We start from the raw sequence: 15,932 nt of genomic DNA, 5'->3' as shown, positions 1-15,932 counted from the left end.
CAGACAGACAGACAGACAGACAGACAGACAGACAGTGACAGACAGACAGTGACAGACAGACAGACAGTGACAGACAGACAGTGACAGACAGACAGACAAGAAGACAGACAGAGGAGAACAAAACAAGGGGAGGAGGTGGGAGGGGGCAATCTGAAGGATTTGGCACGGGAGGGGTCGCAAAGGTGGTGGGAAAATGGACGGGAGGGGGTGGAGGGGGTAGGGGGGGGGGGGGTGTGAGGTGGGGAGGGAGGCGTAGACCGCTTGGTGGTGGAAAAACAAAACGAAAAAGTGACTAAACCAGGGTAGATAAAATCAATGCGTTTAAAGAGGGCGTAAAATGGTTCAAACATTTAGCAGACTGACTTTATTACCAAAAATTATTAGGCATTTTACAAAATGTAAGGAATGCATGCTTTTGTTTTTAACACCATAATCGCGAAACTTTCTACGAACACTATTACTCGTCTCTCGAAAAATTCTAAACAAAGCATAACATGAAATCGAAATACTAAATCGAATTCAAGAAAATACTGGAGTACTCTGTACTCCCTACTATGGTAGAATTTTCAAAACAGACATTTTTCACAGACATCAAAGACAAACTAGACTTCAAGAAGCTAGTCTTGTAACAGGTAAGGTCTTCAAAAAAGAAATCTTTAAACAGCTAGTTCTAAACGGCTAGTTCTCAGACGGTTTAATCTTCACTTTCTGGAAATCTAACTAATTCATTGAGGACATGCTCAGATTAAAGCAAGCGTACGTCGCCTAATTTCCACACAGCCTTTAATGTCAATATTTCATTCTTTAGCAAACCATGATCCACGTGTCTGACCAAAAAAATATGAGAGGGTAATGATGATTTTTACAAAACGTGAACAAGGGGAAAAACACGAAACCTACCCGTTCGCACGTGTCTTCCAGAAGGTAGACGCAGCATTTCTCGCACTTGAGAAGGTCCTGGGCATCCAGCATGATTTTCTGTACCAACTTCTCCAGGTTGGTCTGTTCCTGGAAGATACCTCGCGCTAGGTGCAGCAACAGCTGAGGATGAACAGACGACAAAAAGTGAGAACAACGTCGAGATAATGGTACAGTAGATTCCCTAAATTCTTCAGATTCGCCAGAACCCCCACCCCCCCTCTACATGAATATATAGAATGGCTAAGAGTTTTTCACACCTGAAGATTGCATCTTCGCAGTTGTAGACTATTTTTTGAAAGGAAAACCTAACTTCTCAACTGGACTTGATACTGACATCATGGTGGTTTACTGCCACAAGAGAAGGTAATCCAATCAGTCAAAACTCATTTTATTTTACAGATTATCCAATACCATCAACATGACGATTCTGAAAAGATTGATAATGTGCAATTTTTACTGAATGTTGGTTTGATCGATTTCATTGTTACATTTGAAATGGTAATAATTATGCATGCGTGGGTGCGTTCATGAATAAAAGCGTGTCAAGAAAGGGCCATCCCTGTTTGTTTCCAAATCGGCAAGAAAACCTTATCCGCATCCTTATTCCGACTAAAGCTGCCAGGAATGCAAAGTACCAAATTCAGTTTCAGGCATCGCTTTGCAACTTCAAAGCGCAAGACGATGAACAATCGCAGGCCGCCAATTCCCCGCAAGGAGAAAGGACCTTTCAAAGACCAATTCTTTTTCCTTAACGATCTCGGGTGCCAGCCGCATTTCCCTGGAGATTGAGAAACGGACAAAAAATGCCAGACAGACCCAGACCCCCCTTTTCTTTTGGTAAACTGATGACCGTCACGTCTTGATACGGCTCCAGTTACGAGGTTTTATAGTGTCGCGGTGAGAAGTTGTAGATGACGTGAAATGATAATCCAAAGATGCCCCGATCTTTTAATATACACCCCGAAGCTGAACTGATCTTTTAACTTTATGTGCCCCCCCCCCCCCCCTCATCACCTCAGCCACAAAGAGAAAGGCATAGGCGTCAGTGAAAAGATAACTGATCAGTCTCACCTTGCCTGTCTAAGCGATGTTCGTTCATAGCCATCAACCGCATATAGTGCCAACCATCAACAACAAAAGACGGATCATTTCCCCCCACGTGGCACTTTTACACACGGCCAAAATCATCCTTCAAAAGCCCTTTAATCTGAATGTAACATTTGCACTCGATCTGGCTGCAAGCAGGAGATATCACCACCCCTCAGACGCGCCACAACGGTTCAACTCAGCGAGCCCACAACATCTCCTGACGGGCGAGAGTAATTTGCCAAGTGTCGAAGTGCCAGTCGGTGCAGTCTTCTCCGTCGTGCAAGACAGGCCAACTTAATTGATGTGTAGATACACAAGTCGCACTCAGTCTCACATGTCGTTTGAATGATTTTTTTGTCTTCCCGAATGTGACTTGGTAATTGAATAGCTTAATCGGGTTCCGGTGATCCCGTTGAACTACGGCGAGGAAGAATCTCTCCCCCCCCCCCCCCCCGTATTTAGCTGTTTGTGTGCGAACGGCAGGGGTAAATAGTGTGTGTGTATGTGTGTGTGTGTGTGTGCTTGCCAGCGTGTGTGTGTAGCAGCGTAAGCCATACGGAACCATTGCCTTTTCCTCTGATACCGTCACTGATTTATCTCTGATTAAACAGGGCCTGTAAAACGCTGGAGGTCCTGTCAAGAGTGATGAAAATCAAATACCAACACTTCAATAGCCTGTTAACATACATTCTGTGTTGGCTGGAAATTGGTTGCTGAATTATTTTTGCAGATTAGCTTAGGCGTTTGTTTCGAAACAATTTTAGAAGAAAAAAAACACCTCCCTTTTTCAGAAACAGCAGCTGGGGTAGGTAATTTTGGGTAAAAACCAATGTGAATTGTGTTCTTCTCCCAAACAAAAGCCCAGACGAATCTATGGTGATTTTGGTATAAACCAATGTGGAAGTGGGGTCCTATCCCAAGCAAACGCACGGCCCAAACTATGGTGATTTGAGCATAAACCAATGTGGCATCGGGCTGTTATCCCAAGCACAAGCTACGGTGATTTGTTTTAGGCCAAAAAAAAAAAAAGGTCTGTTTACGGTAACATAGGCCAAAAAAATAGGGTCGGTAGGTCAGGATTTTTTTTTTCCCTCCAAAAAACCATATTTTTACGTTATTTTGCAAAAAGATTTTTTTTTTTCTTTTTTTTTCCCAAATGCCAAAAAAAAGTCTAGGGTCGCGCGAAAAAACTAGGGTCGGTCGGGTTACCGTAAACAGACCTATTTTTTTTTTGGCCTTAGCGGTCCACAAAGGAAAGCAGGTATCTTGGTTTTTTCACTGCTTTTGAGTGTTGACTGTGGAACGTGGTCAGTATATCTGTTTGGGATCTCTACCTTGCTGAGTCTGGCATCGTCCCGTTCCTCCTTGGACAGCTTCCTCCGGGCCAGCGAGTGCTGTGTGTTGCGCGACGTTTTGCCCGTCGTATGCCCGGGCTTGCTGTGCTTGCTTGCCCGCCGCATCATCAGACGCTGCATCATGCCCCGCACATGAGGCACACGAGGGCTAGGGCCTCCCCCCGACCCCTCCTCTCCCTCTCCTCCTCCTCCCACGCTATACCTGTCTCTCACGGGGCCCTGAACGCTGCAGCCCATGGGGGAGGGGCTGTAACTGAGGTCAGCTGTCCACGCTTCATCAACGATACTCGAGAAGAGGACTTGAAGGTCAATAGATCACTGTGTGAAGCTTTGTCAAGCGGAGTTGGTACTCCAAGGGCGACACAGGATACAGATCGCTGCCGGGTTTAAGAAATAAAATCTACCTTTCACACTCTTGGACGGTTCAAGAAGGAAAAGGTACTAGTACAAAAAAGACGGATCAGGCATTAATATCAAGGAACTGCTTCTCTACTTTCCCTGGCGAGTATTCCTATTCACTCGAAACATGTATGGCGGCGTCCTTGTGTTATTTCAACAGTGAATTCTATGAAGCCGGTGTTTACAGGTAGCATCAGATCACACAACTGCGGTAATCCAGAAATAATCCACAGAAAATTGGGCGAGGTATTCCGATCAGCATAAACGCTATGGTAAGAAATCCTGGCCCTGGACACTAAGACCACTGGCACTCTTATTCCCAGAATCAGACGGTCGCTGTGGCGTGTGTCCATGACAGCTGAATAACGTTTTACATGATCAGAAACTCCGTACCATATCAACAAATCATACACATTTAAAAAAATTTTTTTTTACTGCACACGTATAAGAATCGAAATGAATGCGACTTCTTCTCACACAACGTAACCCCCTTAAACCTCTAGCACATTCGCAGGACAACAACTCGCTCGTTCCTTTGATGGTCCAGTTGACAGCCTGGTGTCACCTCTGAAGAAAGAAGAAACGGCACGACTCCGATCAACTCCTAAACACTCGGTCAAACACAAGTCCACTCGAAGCAAAGTGCTGTGTGATTGTTGGCAATAATCACGGCTCTGTTCGCGTAATGCGGTTTCATAATCTTCAACACGCATGTGCTGAACAGCGAGAGCAGAGCGCCGAGTGCCTAATCCCCCAAATCGAAAACCCAATGCCAGAGAGCGTGTGTAAGGTAGGTAGGTAGGTAGGTAAGGTAAGGCCAAAAAAAAAAAAATAGTCTGTTTACGGTAACCCGACCGACCCTATTTTTTTCGCGCGACCCTAGACTTTTTTTTTTGGCATTTGGGAAAAAATAAAATAAAAAAAATAAAAAATAACGTAAAAATATGGTTTTTGGGAAGAAAAAAAAATCCCGACCTACCGACCCTATTTATTTTGGCCTATGTTACCGTAAACAGACCTATTTTTTTGTGTGGCCTAAGTAAGAGCTTTGGGTCGGTCCCCGTGAAAGTGGACGTCAGTGCTGAATGAGCCCTCTAGCCGGGTAGAGGGCCAGCACCCCGCGTAGCCAGCGGTGAAACAGTCCAGTCCCTTCGCACGTCATTCACACCCGACACAAAGCGATAATCCACTCCTGCCGCGCTCAAACGCACACGTTCATATATACGTACATTGATACAGATTCAATTATAGTAGCTAGAATGACGAGGGCTTGTAAAGCGTAGCTATTTTTTAAATTTTTTTTAAACTTAATCCGCGGCGTGGAGAGAGCAGTTTACTGTGTGTTGTATTGAGTCTGTGGTCGTGTTACTCTGCATGTAGTGGAGAACACACACACACACACACACACACACACACACACACACTTTTTCTTTACCCACCCCTCCTTCCCACTCCTTCCCCACACGCATGCATGCCAGTGCACATAGTCAGCTGCTTGCCATCGCAACAAAGACCAGTTTCAACAGATGTACAACCAAGCATTGTTGTTTTTCCACAGGTGATACTCTCGCACGTTTTGAACTCAGACAACATCTACATTTGATTGTCAGTCGCTGTCTAATCTGACGGGATTGGTAGTGACACACGCACGCCGAACGTTTTCGAACTGCATTGAACTAGTCAGCAATGAATGGAGTTGAATGCTTTCGAGTTCAATTATATAGTATTGTAAATAAGCTTCAAATATCCGAACTCATTCTTGCTCTATGAGGTTGTATGCGAGGGTGTCTGTTTGCTGACAAAAAATATCCCGTCCTCTACTCGGTGTTAGAGGGTGCATTTATCTGTTTGTCGTTATACATAGTTACAGTAACCTGGAGTTGAATGCTTTGAGTTGAAGCATACACTAGTGAATTGCAGCTTAAAATAGCCTGTTTCTTCTTGGTCCAAAGAGGGGGTGTGTGTGTGTGTGTGTGTGTGTGTGTGTGTGTGTGTGTGTGTGTGCTTGCTGGCAAAAATATCGCGTCTTCTTCTGGGTGTAAGAGAGTGCATATATCTGTTTGCTGACATACATAAAGACATCCGGAATGTTCACATTGTGAGTAAGGGGGTGCATTTATTTGTTTGTTAAATACACATAAAGACACCCGGAATGTCCAAGGTAGTCACTCACTCCAATGCACTTGGCGAACCCACGCGATCGGAAATAGTCTGAGACGTTTCGCTTTGATTTCAATGAGAACCTTCGCACGTCCATCCCCTTCCGATTCGTTTTGGCAAAAGACGCAGGGCGGGAGACACCTTTAATGTTTACACCACATCCCGGCCAATTCGTACACTTTACACGAAGAAGTAATGAGCAAGTAAATGTCTGGAACAGTTTGGTTTGGGGTAAGGCTGTCTGTGTCTACGGCATCGACCAACGTTTCAAGATCCTGCACCCATTGTGCCCCACTCCAAGAAACACAAGTGGCACGATCTGACAATACTGGTCTCTCCTGCATGCTCTCGTGCAGATTCGCGCAAGCAAGCGTACACGCAGATAGATGCACACAGACAGACAGACAGACAGACAGACTGACAGACAGGCAGACGGGCGGGCGGGCGGACGGGCGGGCGGACGGACAGACAGAGAGACAGACAGACAGACAGAGACAGACAGACAGACTGTCCTGCGTCTTGGGATAGAAGTTAATTCCGGGTTATTCTGTCCTTTTGGTCTTAGCAACTACTTAGAGACTTCCAAAGTTGGTAGACATTAATTTTGGTTGATAGTTGAGCTATACTGCATAATGAGCATACAGAAAGTAATATTCCAAGACACAGCGATACCAAAAGACAGACAGAAAGACAGACAGACAATCCGCTTGGTTGCAAAATGTCCAGTCTTCTTTTAAAGGCACAGTAAGCCTCCCGTAAACCATCACAGAGCTCCCCGAGCGTCTACATACAGTACAAGCATACTTCCATTTGAACGCTCACCGAACGGGAACATCCTGGCTGCTTTCTGTCGAGCGTGAGAAATTTTCAAAGAATTTATTTTCGTGGACTTGGTCCAACAACAATGGCGCCTCGTTTTGGTGCTGGACGGCTGTTATGATACCGGAAATCACGCCCGGACAGTAAGCCTCCCGTAAACCATCACAGATACTGTCAGGCTTTTACACACAGTACAAACACCCTTCCATTTGAACGCTCACCAAACGGGAACATCCTAGGTGCCCTACGTAAAGAGCGAACAATTTTTAAAGAATTAATTTTGCAGATTGTCTCGAACACTTTTTGGACCCATCCTGAACTCAGGTCAAACATGAGTTACTTCCCTTCGGGTCTCATTCTATCGATGTAAACTGGCGATAGCCGTGAATCGATGATTATCAAAATGTTTTTGGACCGTGGTGCGTTTTTGCGCTAGACCTAACTTTTAAAATCTAAATAATAAATTGACAGCTTGTTACACAAACATTCTTTAATCATAAAAGAATTCTTTTTTCATCAAGACAAGATCAGTACAATTCGAAGTTGTGAAAGTTTGAAAAAAGAAAAGCCCGGAAGCAGGGTCACGCAAGGGTCGTAGCAGACGACGGTTTATCAGTGCATATCGCCGTTCCTCTCAACAGTCAAAAGCCATCGCTAGAGTTCTTGTGAACCACAGCCGTTTGTTTCGTGCATAAAAACGTGCTATTGTAAATAAGCTCACATCGAGTCGCATTCAAATGACTAACTGACGACTACATTGTGAAAAAGGGAAACTGGATCACACGGGTTCACGATGGCTCAGGGGTAAGATAAACCACGCAAACATAAATTCTTTGAAAATTGCTCGCTCTTTACGTAGGCCACCTAGGATGTTCCCGTTTGGTGAGCGTTCAAATGGAAGGGTGTTTGTACTGTGTGTAAAAGCCTGACCGTATCTGTGATGGTTTACGGGAGGCTTACTGTGCCTTTAATCTGCCGCGGGTCTGCGTGTTGGAACAGGACCTTTTGCTCTTAGACATACAGCACCCGAAGCGAAATGTATCCGACCATTTTGCGATAACGCAATAACCTTCCACACAATGAAAGTATTACAAAGTGTGTGTGTGTGTGTGTACATGTGTGTGTGTGTGTGTGTGTGTGTGTGTGTGTGTGTGTGTGTGTGTGTGTGTGTGTGTGTGTGTGTGTGTGTGTGTGTGCGTGCGTGCGTGCGTGCGTGCGTGCGTGCGTGCGCGCGCGAGTGTACGTGCGTGTGTGTATGAACCCCCAAAACAGTCTGCGACCAAAATTTCCGGGAAGCGTAATGTCCGGTAGCGAAATTTCAACATTCATCGTTTCGCGCTACCCACTGCCCCTCCCACCACCCCTACTACCTCAAACAACACAAACAATACAGTGTTGGTAAGCTATAAGACGCAAAAAAAGGAGGTGTATAAAAAGGTGTTGCTTACACTCTCTTTCTGGATGATAGCGAATACAAGCCCAACAGTGAGTGAATTTACACTCATACATTATATTCTTCTGTTCTGTAGGGGGATACAATATGAACAAACGGGACACCGCGTATGCATAGACTAACACATGTGTACCAATGAGTAAGTTGGTATTTCAAACGGGTACGGTGAACCGACATGGGACTGTTTACAGAGGGATCGTGTCGGAAGAAGAGAGAGACATGACATACTCCTCGGTCAATGTTAACAGATTCTTTATTCTTTGTCTCGTCCTCCCAAAAGTGTGCAGCTCAGTTTTTGTCATCGGGTTCGAGAACTGCGAAGCACCATCCCGGTTATGAGATGTCCTCCCGTCTTCATCTATTTCATTGATATCGTAAAACTACAGGTCAGAATCAGCTTCAGACGAAAACGCCCATCACTCTTACAGAGACCAATCAAGAAAATAAGCAAGCAAACAACCAACAAATTAAGGGAACGAACGACCTATACTACAGACATAACTGCATTTGTATTTTCAATCAAAAGAGGAGTTAACCCCCCGAAGACAGCATTTAGCTGCCAATCGCGGCGCGTGGCGGGAACAAACACCAATCATATACGCATTTATGCCGGAATGCAGGGCAAATGAGGAACACCAAGAAGCAAACAACATCGTTTGGAATGAGAGGAAGGGGATTAAAATCATAAACATGTGAGAAAATTAATGGGCGGAGTATATGATATGTGGGCTAATAATTTACATGAACGCACCACCACTACTATTTCCTTTGAATTATACAGACAACAGTCGCGTTCAAGAAACTTCCCATATGCAAAGCGCATTTGTGGCACCCGACTTGAACTACTGCTTCATTCTATAGGAAATCGATTCCAGTGTACGGTTGCATAAGGCGAAAAGGTCTGGGCCTATCGACCAAATCACTGCTTTCAAGTGTTTGCTGAGAACGCGAGGCGGCCAGGACGAACCTGGATGTATTGTGTTGCGACAAAAGTGAGGACACTGGTAAGCTTTTCGCTATGTCAATCTCTGGCATTCTCGACAATGTGACTTATATCGTTGAAGGTCGCTCTCATAGCTTTTGCATGCAAGGACACACACGCTATACGACACATACGTTTACTCTGGATCGGTCGTGTCACACTATAGGCCGAATGAATACCATCCGTTTACAACTCTTTTTGTACGTGATTATACTGCCAATAGTTCCGACAAGGAGTATAACCCCCTCCCCCCAACATACACACACACACTCGCACGCACATACATACACACACGTACATTTACACACACAGATACACCCTCGCCCTCTACCCCTGCCCCATTCCTCCTCCCCGCCCCCTTCACATCACCTCCACATCCCCGACACCATCCCCCGAACAATGCATATGCTCATTTCAGCACAGCTGTACAGCAATCACCTCTTTTCTGACTCAAATACGTGCTAACCTGAAAAGTGTCTTTTCTTCCATTTACTTCCCCTCCCCGGAAAACAAGTACATGCACATAATCCGCAAACGCGTAGCCACATGAAAGTAATTCGAGAGGAGCTAAAAGAAATCAAAATGACTTACCTGATTTCGTTTGAATTCGTTCACGGACATTTCAAACAGCTGTGCATTGGTAAGCCCGATTCCACAGAAGATCAAGTACTTTCGGAACAGCTGCAAAATAAAGAAATGAACAGGTCGAGTAAATCATGGTGAACAATCAATACAATGGTTCCACTGTCACCTCATTCAGCATGTGTACACATATATATGTTCGATCCGAAAATAACAACAATGACTTTGTTCACAACAGAGAAAGGCGTTTATTGTTGGGTATGGGTAATTCAGCGAGAGGAAGAAATGTGATTGGAACCATACCATGCACAATACACACCTTTTTTCAAACAGTATCCCTCGCCCCACTTTCAACGCACTCATGCATTTGCACAAACTGCAGCTGAATATGCACGTACAACTTTCGCTCACAACAAAAGTCTTCTATTTAATTTTTGGTTATGTTCTAAGCATCAGAACCAGCAGTAAAGGTACTTAATAATGATAATAAATGAGCATTTATATAGCGCAACATCATAACTTTACAATTATGCTCTTTGCGCTTGACACATTTAAAATTAAAACACAGTTATACAAGCATTTACATCTACATTCATAGTCAGCAACGCTTAATTAAAAGCATACACCATCAAACATACATTACAAAAGATTCTTCCACTAACTAAGTAATAAAAACATGAATAAAACAGGTAGTAAAAACAAGGAAATACCAGCTGAATACCCTTAATCAAACAGAACATGTTATCAACAATACTGAAAACAGCCCTAGATGTTTATATACATTATCACATTATCACTAAAACAACAAATACACTACATGTAGCCTACTGATGGACTGAGAAAACAAAATCAGGGGTTGTATTTCTTGAAGAGGTGCGTTTTAAGTGCTCGTTTGAATGCTTGGGGTGACTGAGAGTGGCGGATGTGAAAGGTGAGAGAATTCCATTGTGTGGGTGCGCAGAAAGTAAAAGTGCGTTGTCCGTATGTTTTGGTTTTGGTGTGTGGAATGGTGAGGATGCGACAGTCAGAAGAGGCACGGAGTTGTCTTGCTGGAGAATAGACGGTGAGGAGTTCAGAGAAGTAAGCAGGAGACGAGCCAGAAAAGAAGTTAAAGCAGAGGGTGGACAGTTCGTAGTCAATGCAGGCTTGAATAGGTAACCAGTGCTGTGTGTGAAGAAGTGGTGTTGCGTGATCTCGTTTTCGTGCTTTCAGAATGAGGCGTGCTGCCGAGTTTTGGACCTTTTGTAGTTTATGCAGGAGGTACAGAGGACAGCCAGAGAGAAGAGAGTTGCAGTAGTCAAGTTTAGAAAGAACAAAGTTAGTTAGTTAGCTGTTGCTTTTCGGGTCCAGCGGACCATAATAGGCCAAATCAGGACCCAGAAAGAACAAAGGCACAGACAAGAGTGTTAGTTGTTTGAGAGGAGAGTGTGTGGCGAATGGTGCTGATCTTACGAAGCTCAAAATAAGCTGCTCTACAGACTAAAGATATATGTTTGTTAAGGGTCATGTCAGATGAAAGGGTCAATCCAAGGTTTCTAGCTGATGGTGAGAAAAGAATGTCGGTGTTGCCTATTTGAACAGAAACAGGTTGGGGAGAGGGAAATGTAGTGTTCTTTTTGCACAGTAAGACTTCAGTCTTATCATCATTCAGCTTAAGTTTGTTATCGACCATCAAAGATTTAATATCAGTGATGCATGTCTGAATGGTCTGGATGGCGGAATGTGTCTCTGCAGGGGGACTGGGTTTATACAGCTGGGTGTCATCAGCAAAAGACTGATTTAAAACAGAATGGTTTTGAATCAGTGTGGAGAGGGGCTTAGTGTACATGATGAAAAGGATGGGACCGAGTACCGAACCTTGAGGAACGCCGGTTTTTTTGCAGGGTTTTTAACTATTTTACAAAACCGCGAAACATATTTCAAATCGCTGAAAACTTCGTCATTTCGACAAAGCTGCTGACATTTTTATTCACGATGAGAGAATGCTGACACCAAAGTCTGACTTAAACTTGGGGAAATTAACGAAATTCTTATGACTCTTTCGGCAAAATTGCATTCGGAAATAAATTTATTGAACATCCCTGAAACATCAAACACAGAACACAAATCATCACCGTTTCAAACTGAAATATAATCATTCATTCACGGTAAACTAACACTGATTTTTGGCTCGGCGATGTTTCCATATCCAATTTACGGCTGTGACTGTGTGCCCCAGGTCACCGTAGGGACCCCAAGCAAGGTCCGAGGTCAAAGGCAAACACGGGTCTGACCAAATATCTCTCTGGTACGGGTCAGTGCCAGTTTGCGTAATGGAATAATTAATAGCCAACTTAGGGGGATACTGCCTTAGGGTGGACTAAAAACTACAATTTGAAACTATTACTTCCGCTTTGTAACTGACACACTTGTTAGAAAACGAAAGAGATTTTGATTTGGACTGGAGCTGATACAAGATACATGTTCCAAGCTACGTTTTTAAAAGTCCATGGCAGGACTCTGTAACCGCGGCGTCCGGTACGTCATCAAAGACATTTATCGAAAAAAAGAAAAAAAACGTCCGGGGATATCATTCCCAGGAACTCTCATGTAAAATTTCATAAAGATCGGTCCAGTAGTTTAGTCTGAATCGCTCTACACACACACACGCACAGACAGACAGACAGACAGACAGACAGACAGACACACACACACATACACCATGACCCTCGTCTCGATTCTCCCTCTATGTTAAAACATTTAGTCAAAACTTAACTAAATGTAAAAACAACAACAAGAACAACTGATACACACATATACATTTTCAAGCACACACACACTAGTTTTAATCACTCAAATCAACTTGACGCTGGATTACGAGCGCGCGCGCAGCCACGTGGGAAAGCCGTGTTGATGCGTTCATCAACCTTCGAGTTTGACAGTAATCCCACTGATCGTCTTCGCTTTGTTGAATATGAAGCCGCCATTATATTACTCGGTGTTCTTCAGATGTAATCTTTGATCCATGCACATGCAATACTCGCGCGCACGGAACGTATTCACAGTATATTCGCCGGCAATTGTAGCAAATTCCAAACACTCTCAATCGGCAGGCCCAACGCAGAACTGAACAGGGCAGACCCCGCGGGTTAGGGGGAAGAATTTACCCGATGCTCCCCAGCATGTCGTAAGAGGCGACTAACGGATTCTGTTTCTCCTTTTACCCTTGTTTAGTGTTTCTTGTATAGAATATAGTCAATGTTTGTAAAGATTTTAGTCAAGCAGTATGTAAGAAATGTTAAGTCCTTTGTACTGGAAACTTGCATTCTCCCAGTAAGGACATATATTGTACTACGTTGCAAGCCCCTGGAGCAATTTTTTGATTAGTGCTTTTTGTGAACAAGAAACAATTAACAAGTGGCTCTATCCCATCTCCCCCCTTTCCCCGTCGCAATATAACCTTGAACGGTTGAAAACGACGTTAAACACCAAATAAAGAAAAGAAAGAAAGATTAGTGCTTTTGTGAACAAGAAACAATTGACAAGTGGCTATGTCACACGCTTTCCTTCTTTGCCACTACTAAAGCAAACGTGTGCAAGATTGTATGTTACACGCTTTGGAGAATGTGCAAGAACGGATTCAAACTCGAACTCGTCCCTCCAAAAGCCCCAAAATGCACACACGACTTTTATTTCTCCTGCTGTTATCGTTTCTTCTCTTTACAAATTCTTCAACGCTCAGAATACTGAAAACGGCATCCCAGACGACCGTACTGTTTCCATACGCGAATATAGCTGCCCTTGGAAAGTGGCTCGCTCAGGAGGCCTGTTAGTCTGACACTATAAGGACAGAGTTCTGAACATAGATGACAAAGCTTAAAGATTCCGGAAAGAACAAACATTTCGCGGATGCAGACACAGAAAGACGTCATGAAGAATGCGATGCTTCAAAAGATACAGACTGTGACGATGACTGTGACGTCATTCACATATACCGAGACGTCATTCACAGTTGTTCGGCCACTTCCGTCAAAAAGTAGATCTCTCCACAATGGCTGAGCTGCTGTGTTTAGGTTTGTCAAGCTTGAGTACACAACACGTGTTTGTTCTCTCCTCTGTTGAAGCTGTGAGACATAAATGCTATTCCGACTTGGTCGTGTGACAGAGTTTTCTTCCACACTCGATTAGCTGATGTCTAACTCAGCCTGACGGCTTCGTTAGACAATCAACGTAATCTCGTGTGGAAGAAAACGTCTGTCACACGACCAAGTCGGAATAGCAGGTACTATCACATCTCCCCCTTTCCCCGTCGCGATATAACCTTCGTGGTTGAAAACGACGTTAAACACCAAATAAAGAATAGTCCCGCAGTGAAAACAAAAATCCTTGAAAATATTTAGTCATCACGTGAGTAAATAAACCATTCTAGAGACAACAGTTGTTATTAACAAAACTGCAATAATTACACACATATAAAATACTTCGGTGTATTTTGAATGATAGTATTCTTCAACGTTTGCTACGATTCAAACGAGTCTAGTGTAAACAGCGTGTGCGGTGACGTCACCGATCTCGATTTTCCTCGCACGCTGTGTGGGAACGAAGAGGGAATTCCCACTTTTATCCCATTTCTGTCGAACTTGTGCAAGCTTGTTTCCCAGAGACTAAGGGACGGCCCAGGTCTATACCACTTTCTTCCCATAGCTTTGACTGTGGGAGTTCTGTGGGATGGGAGTGGGCCCACAGGGGGGGGGGGGGGGGGGGGGGGGGGAATTCAATATGCGTGCCACTCAGCGGAATGATAGAAGAGTTTTAATGAATGGTGACAGTTCTTTTGTCGAACAGAGACACTCTAAAGCAACCTCCCCGAGTACTTATCGATGCAATCCATCGGATTATTGATGGCCGCAGGAGCGGACATCTATTGCAATGCGTTCGGAGAGGTGACATGAGTCGTTTGTTACCGTTCTCACGAGATCAGTTGTTGAAACCAACTTTGTTATCTGTGCTGTTCCGGAAATGAGCTGCGCTATTTTGGAATTCAAACAGTATCATGTCACTGTTGTCCCAATTGCGCTGTTTCGGAAATGAGCTGCACCTCGTCTGTCTGTTTATAGCAACACACACTGTCTGTCACGTACACTCCATGCAACTCTCTCCGTCTCTCCCTCGCTCTGCCTTCGTGTCTGTGTACGTGTGTGTATCTGTCTCTCTCTCAAATCTTTTTCTCTCTCTCGAGATCTCATGCGCGCTCGCCGCGTCCTGTCTGTCTCTGTCTCTGTCTCTCTCTCTCTCTCTGTATGTATGTCTTTGTCTGTGTCTCCCTCTGAGCAAAGAATGTATCCCTATACTCTTTGCTCTGAGTCTCTCTGCCTCTGTCTTTCCATGTATGTCTCTGTGTGTGTGTGTGTGTGTGTGTGTGTGTCTCTCTCTCTCTCTCATCAGTCTCTCTCTCTCTCTCTCATCCGACTCCTTGCACGCAGGTCAAAGCAGAGGTGTCAGTCTTGTGTTAACTTGAGTGCACGTGTACCGGCCAGCAGGAGGGGGGTGATTCGGGTCAGAAGTGGGGTAACTCGACCACTTGACTTATGGTGGAGACAGCTGGAAGATCTCTGAATATAATTGAAGAGGAGTAGTCTTCCTTTTAGAAAATGTGTACTCTGCCTTGCAGATTAGAAGTTTGTGCTGTCCGGGCTGGGTAAAGGGAGTGGCCGGGGAGGGGAAGGTGTGGGGGGGGGGGGGGGGGCGGGAGAGTGGGTAAGAGAGGGGTAAGAGAGACGAAAGAAGAAACTGGACAGGGAAAAGTCACTGCCTGAAGCATTCAATATGGCCAGAAAAAAAGAAAGTACGACATGTAGGTTTTCAATTCATATCATAGTGTGTACGTGGCTGCTTTCATGGGGTGCCTGTATCCTCAGGAATTTGAGGATTTCTTTTATCTCTCTTTTTCTGACACCGTTCATTTAACGTCATTTTTACAGGACAGTTTTTTTTCCTTTCAGTTATACGTTGTAGTAGTTTGACCGTATTGTTTTAGTACAAGAAGAGCTCGTTCACCAGTAGCAAATACTCACTCAGTCCGTCAGAGTGTCTGAGTGTGTCCGTTCATGAGAGGGACTGCTGTTGCAGTAAAACTAGTGTGATACATAAGTAATCAAATTATCCCCTTGACTATATTCACAACAGGGACCGA

General features: G+C 44.3%; 1 protein-coding gene across 8 annotated transcripts in view; it reads right to left on the bottom strand.

Annotated features, from left to right (window-relative positions):
* Positions 1 to 15,932, bottom strand: part of LOC138982861 (cGMP-specific 3',5'-cyclic phosphodiesterase-like) — a 108,066-nt gene that overhangs the window by 55,980 nt on the left and 36,154 nt on the right. For all 8 annotated transcript variants that reach the window (XM_070356237.1, XM_070356235.1, XM_070356236.1 and 5 more), the window contains exons 3-4: positions 9,770 to 9,859; positions 901 to 1,041 (exon numbers count right to left, since the gene is read on the bottom strand). In XM_070356237.1, coding sequence (XP_070212338.1) covers positions 901 to 1,041; positions 9,770 to 9,859 — 231 coding nt within the window. The remainder of the gene's footprint in view (positions 1 to 900; positions 1,042 to 9,769; positions 9,860 to 15,932) is intronic.

The sequence above is a fragment of the Littorina saxatilis genome, linkage group LG12, assembly GCF_037325665.1.
Source record: "Littorina saxatilis isolate snail1 linkage group LG12, US_GU_Lsax_2.0, whole genome shotgun sequence".
Taxonomy (NCBI): Eukaryota; Metazoa; Mollusca; class Gastropoda; order Littorinimorpha; family Littorinidae; genus Littorina; species Littorina saxatilis.
Note: the sequence above shows the minus strand (reverse complement) of the source record. Positions and strands in the feature narration are given on the sequence as shown.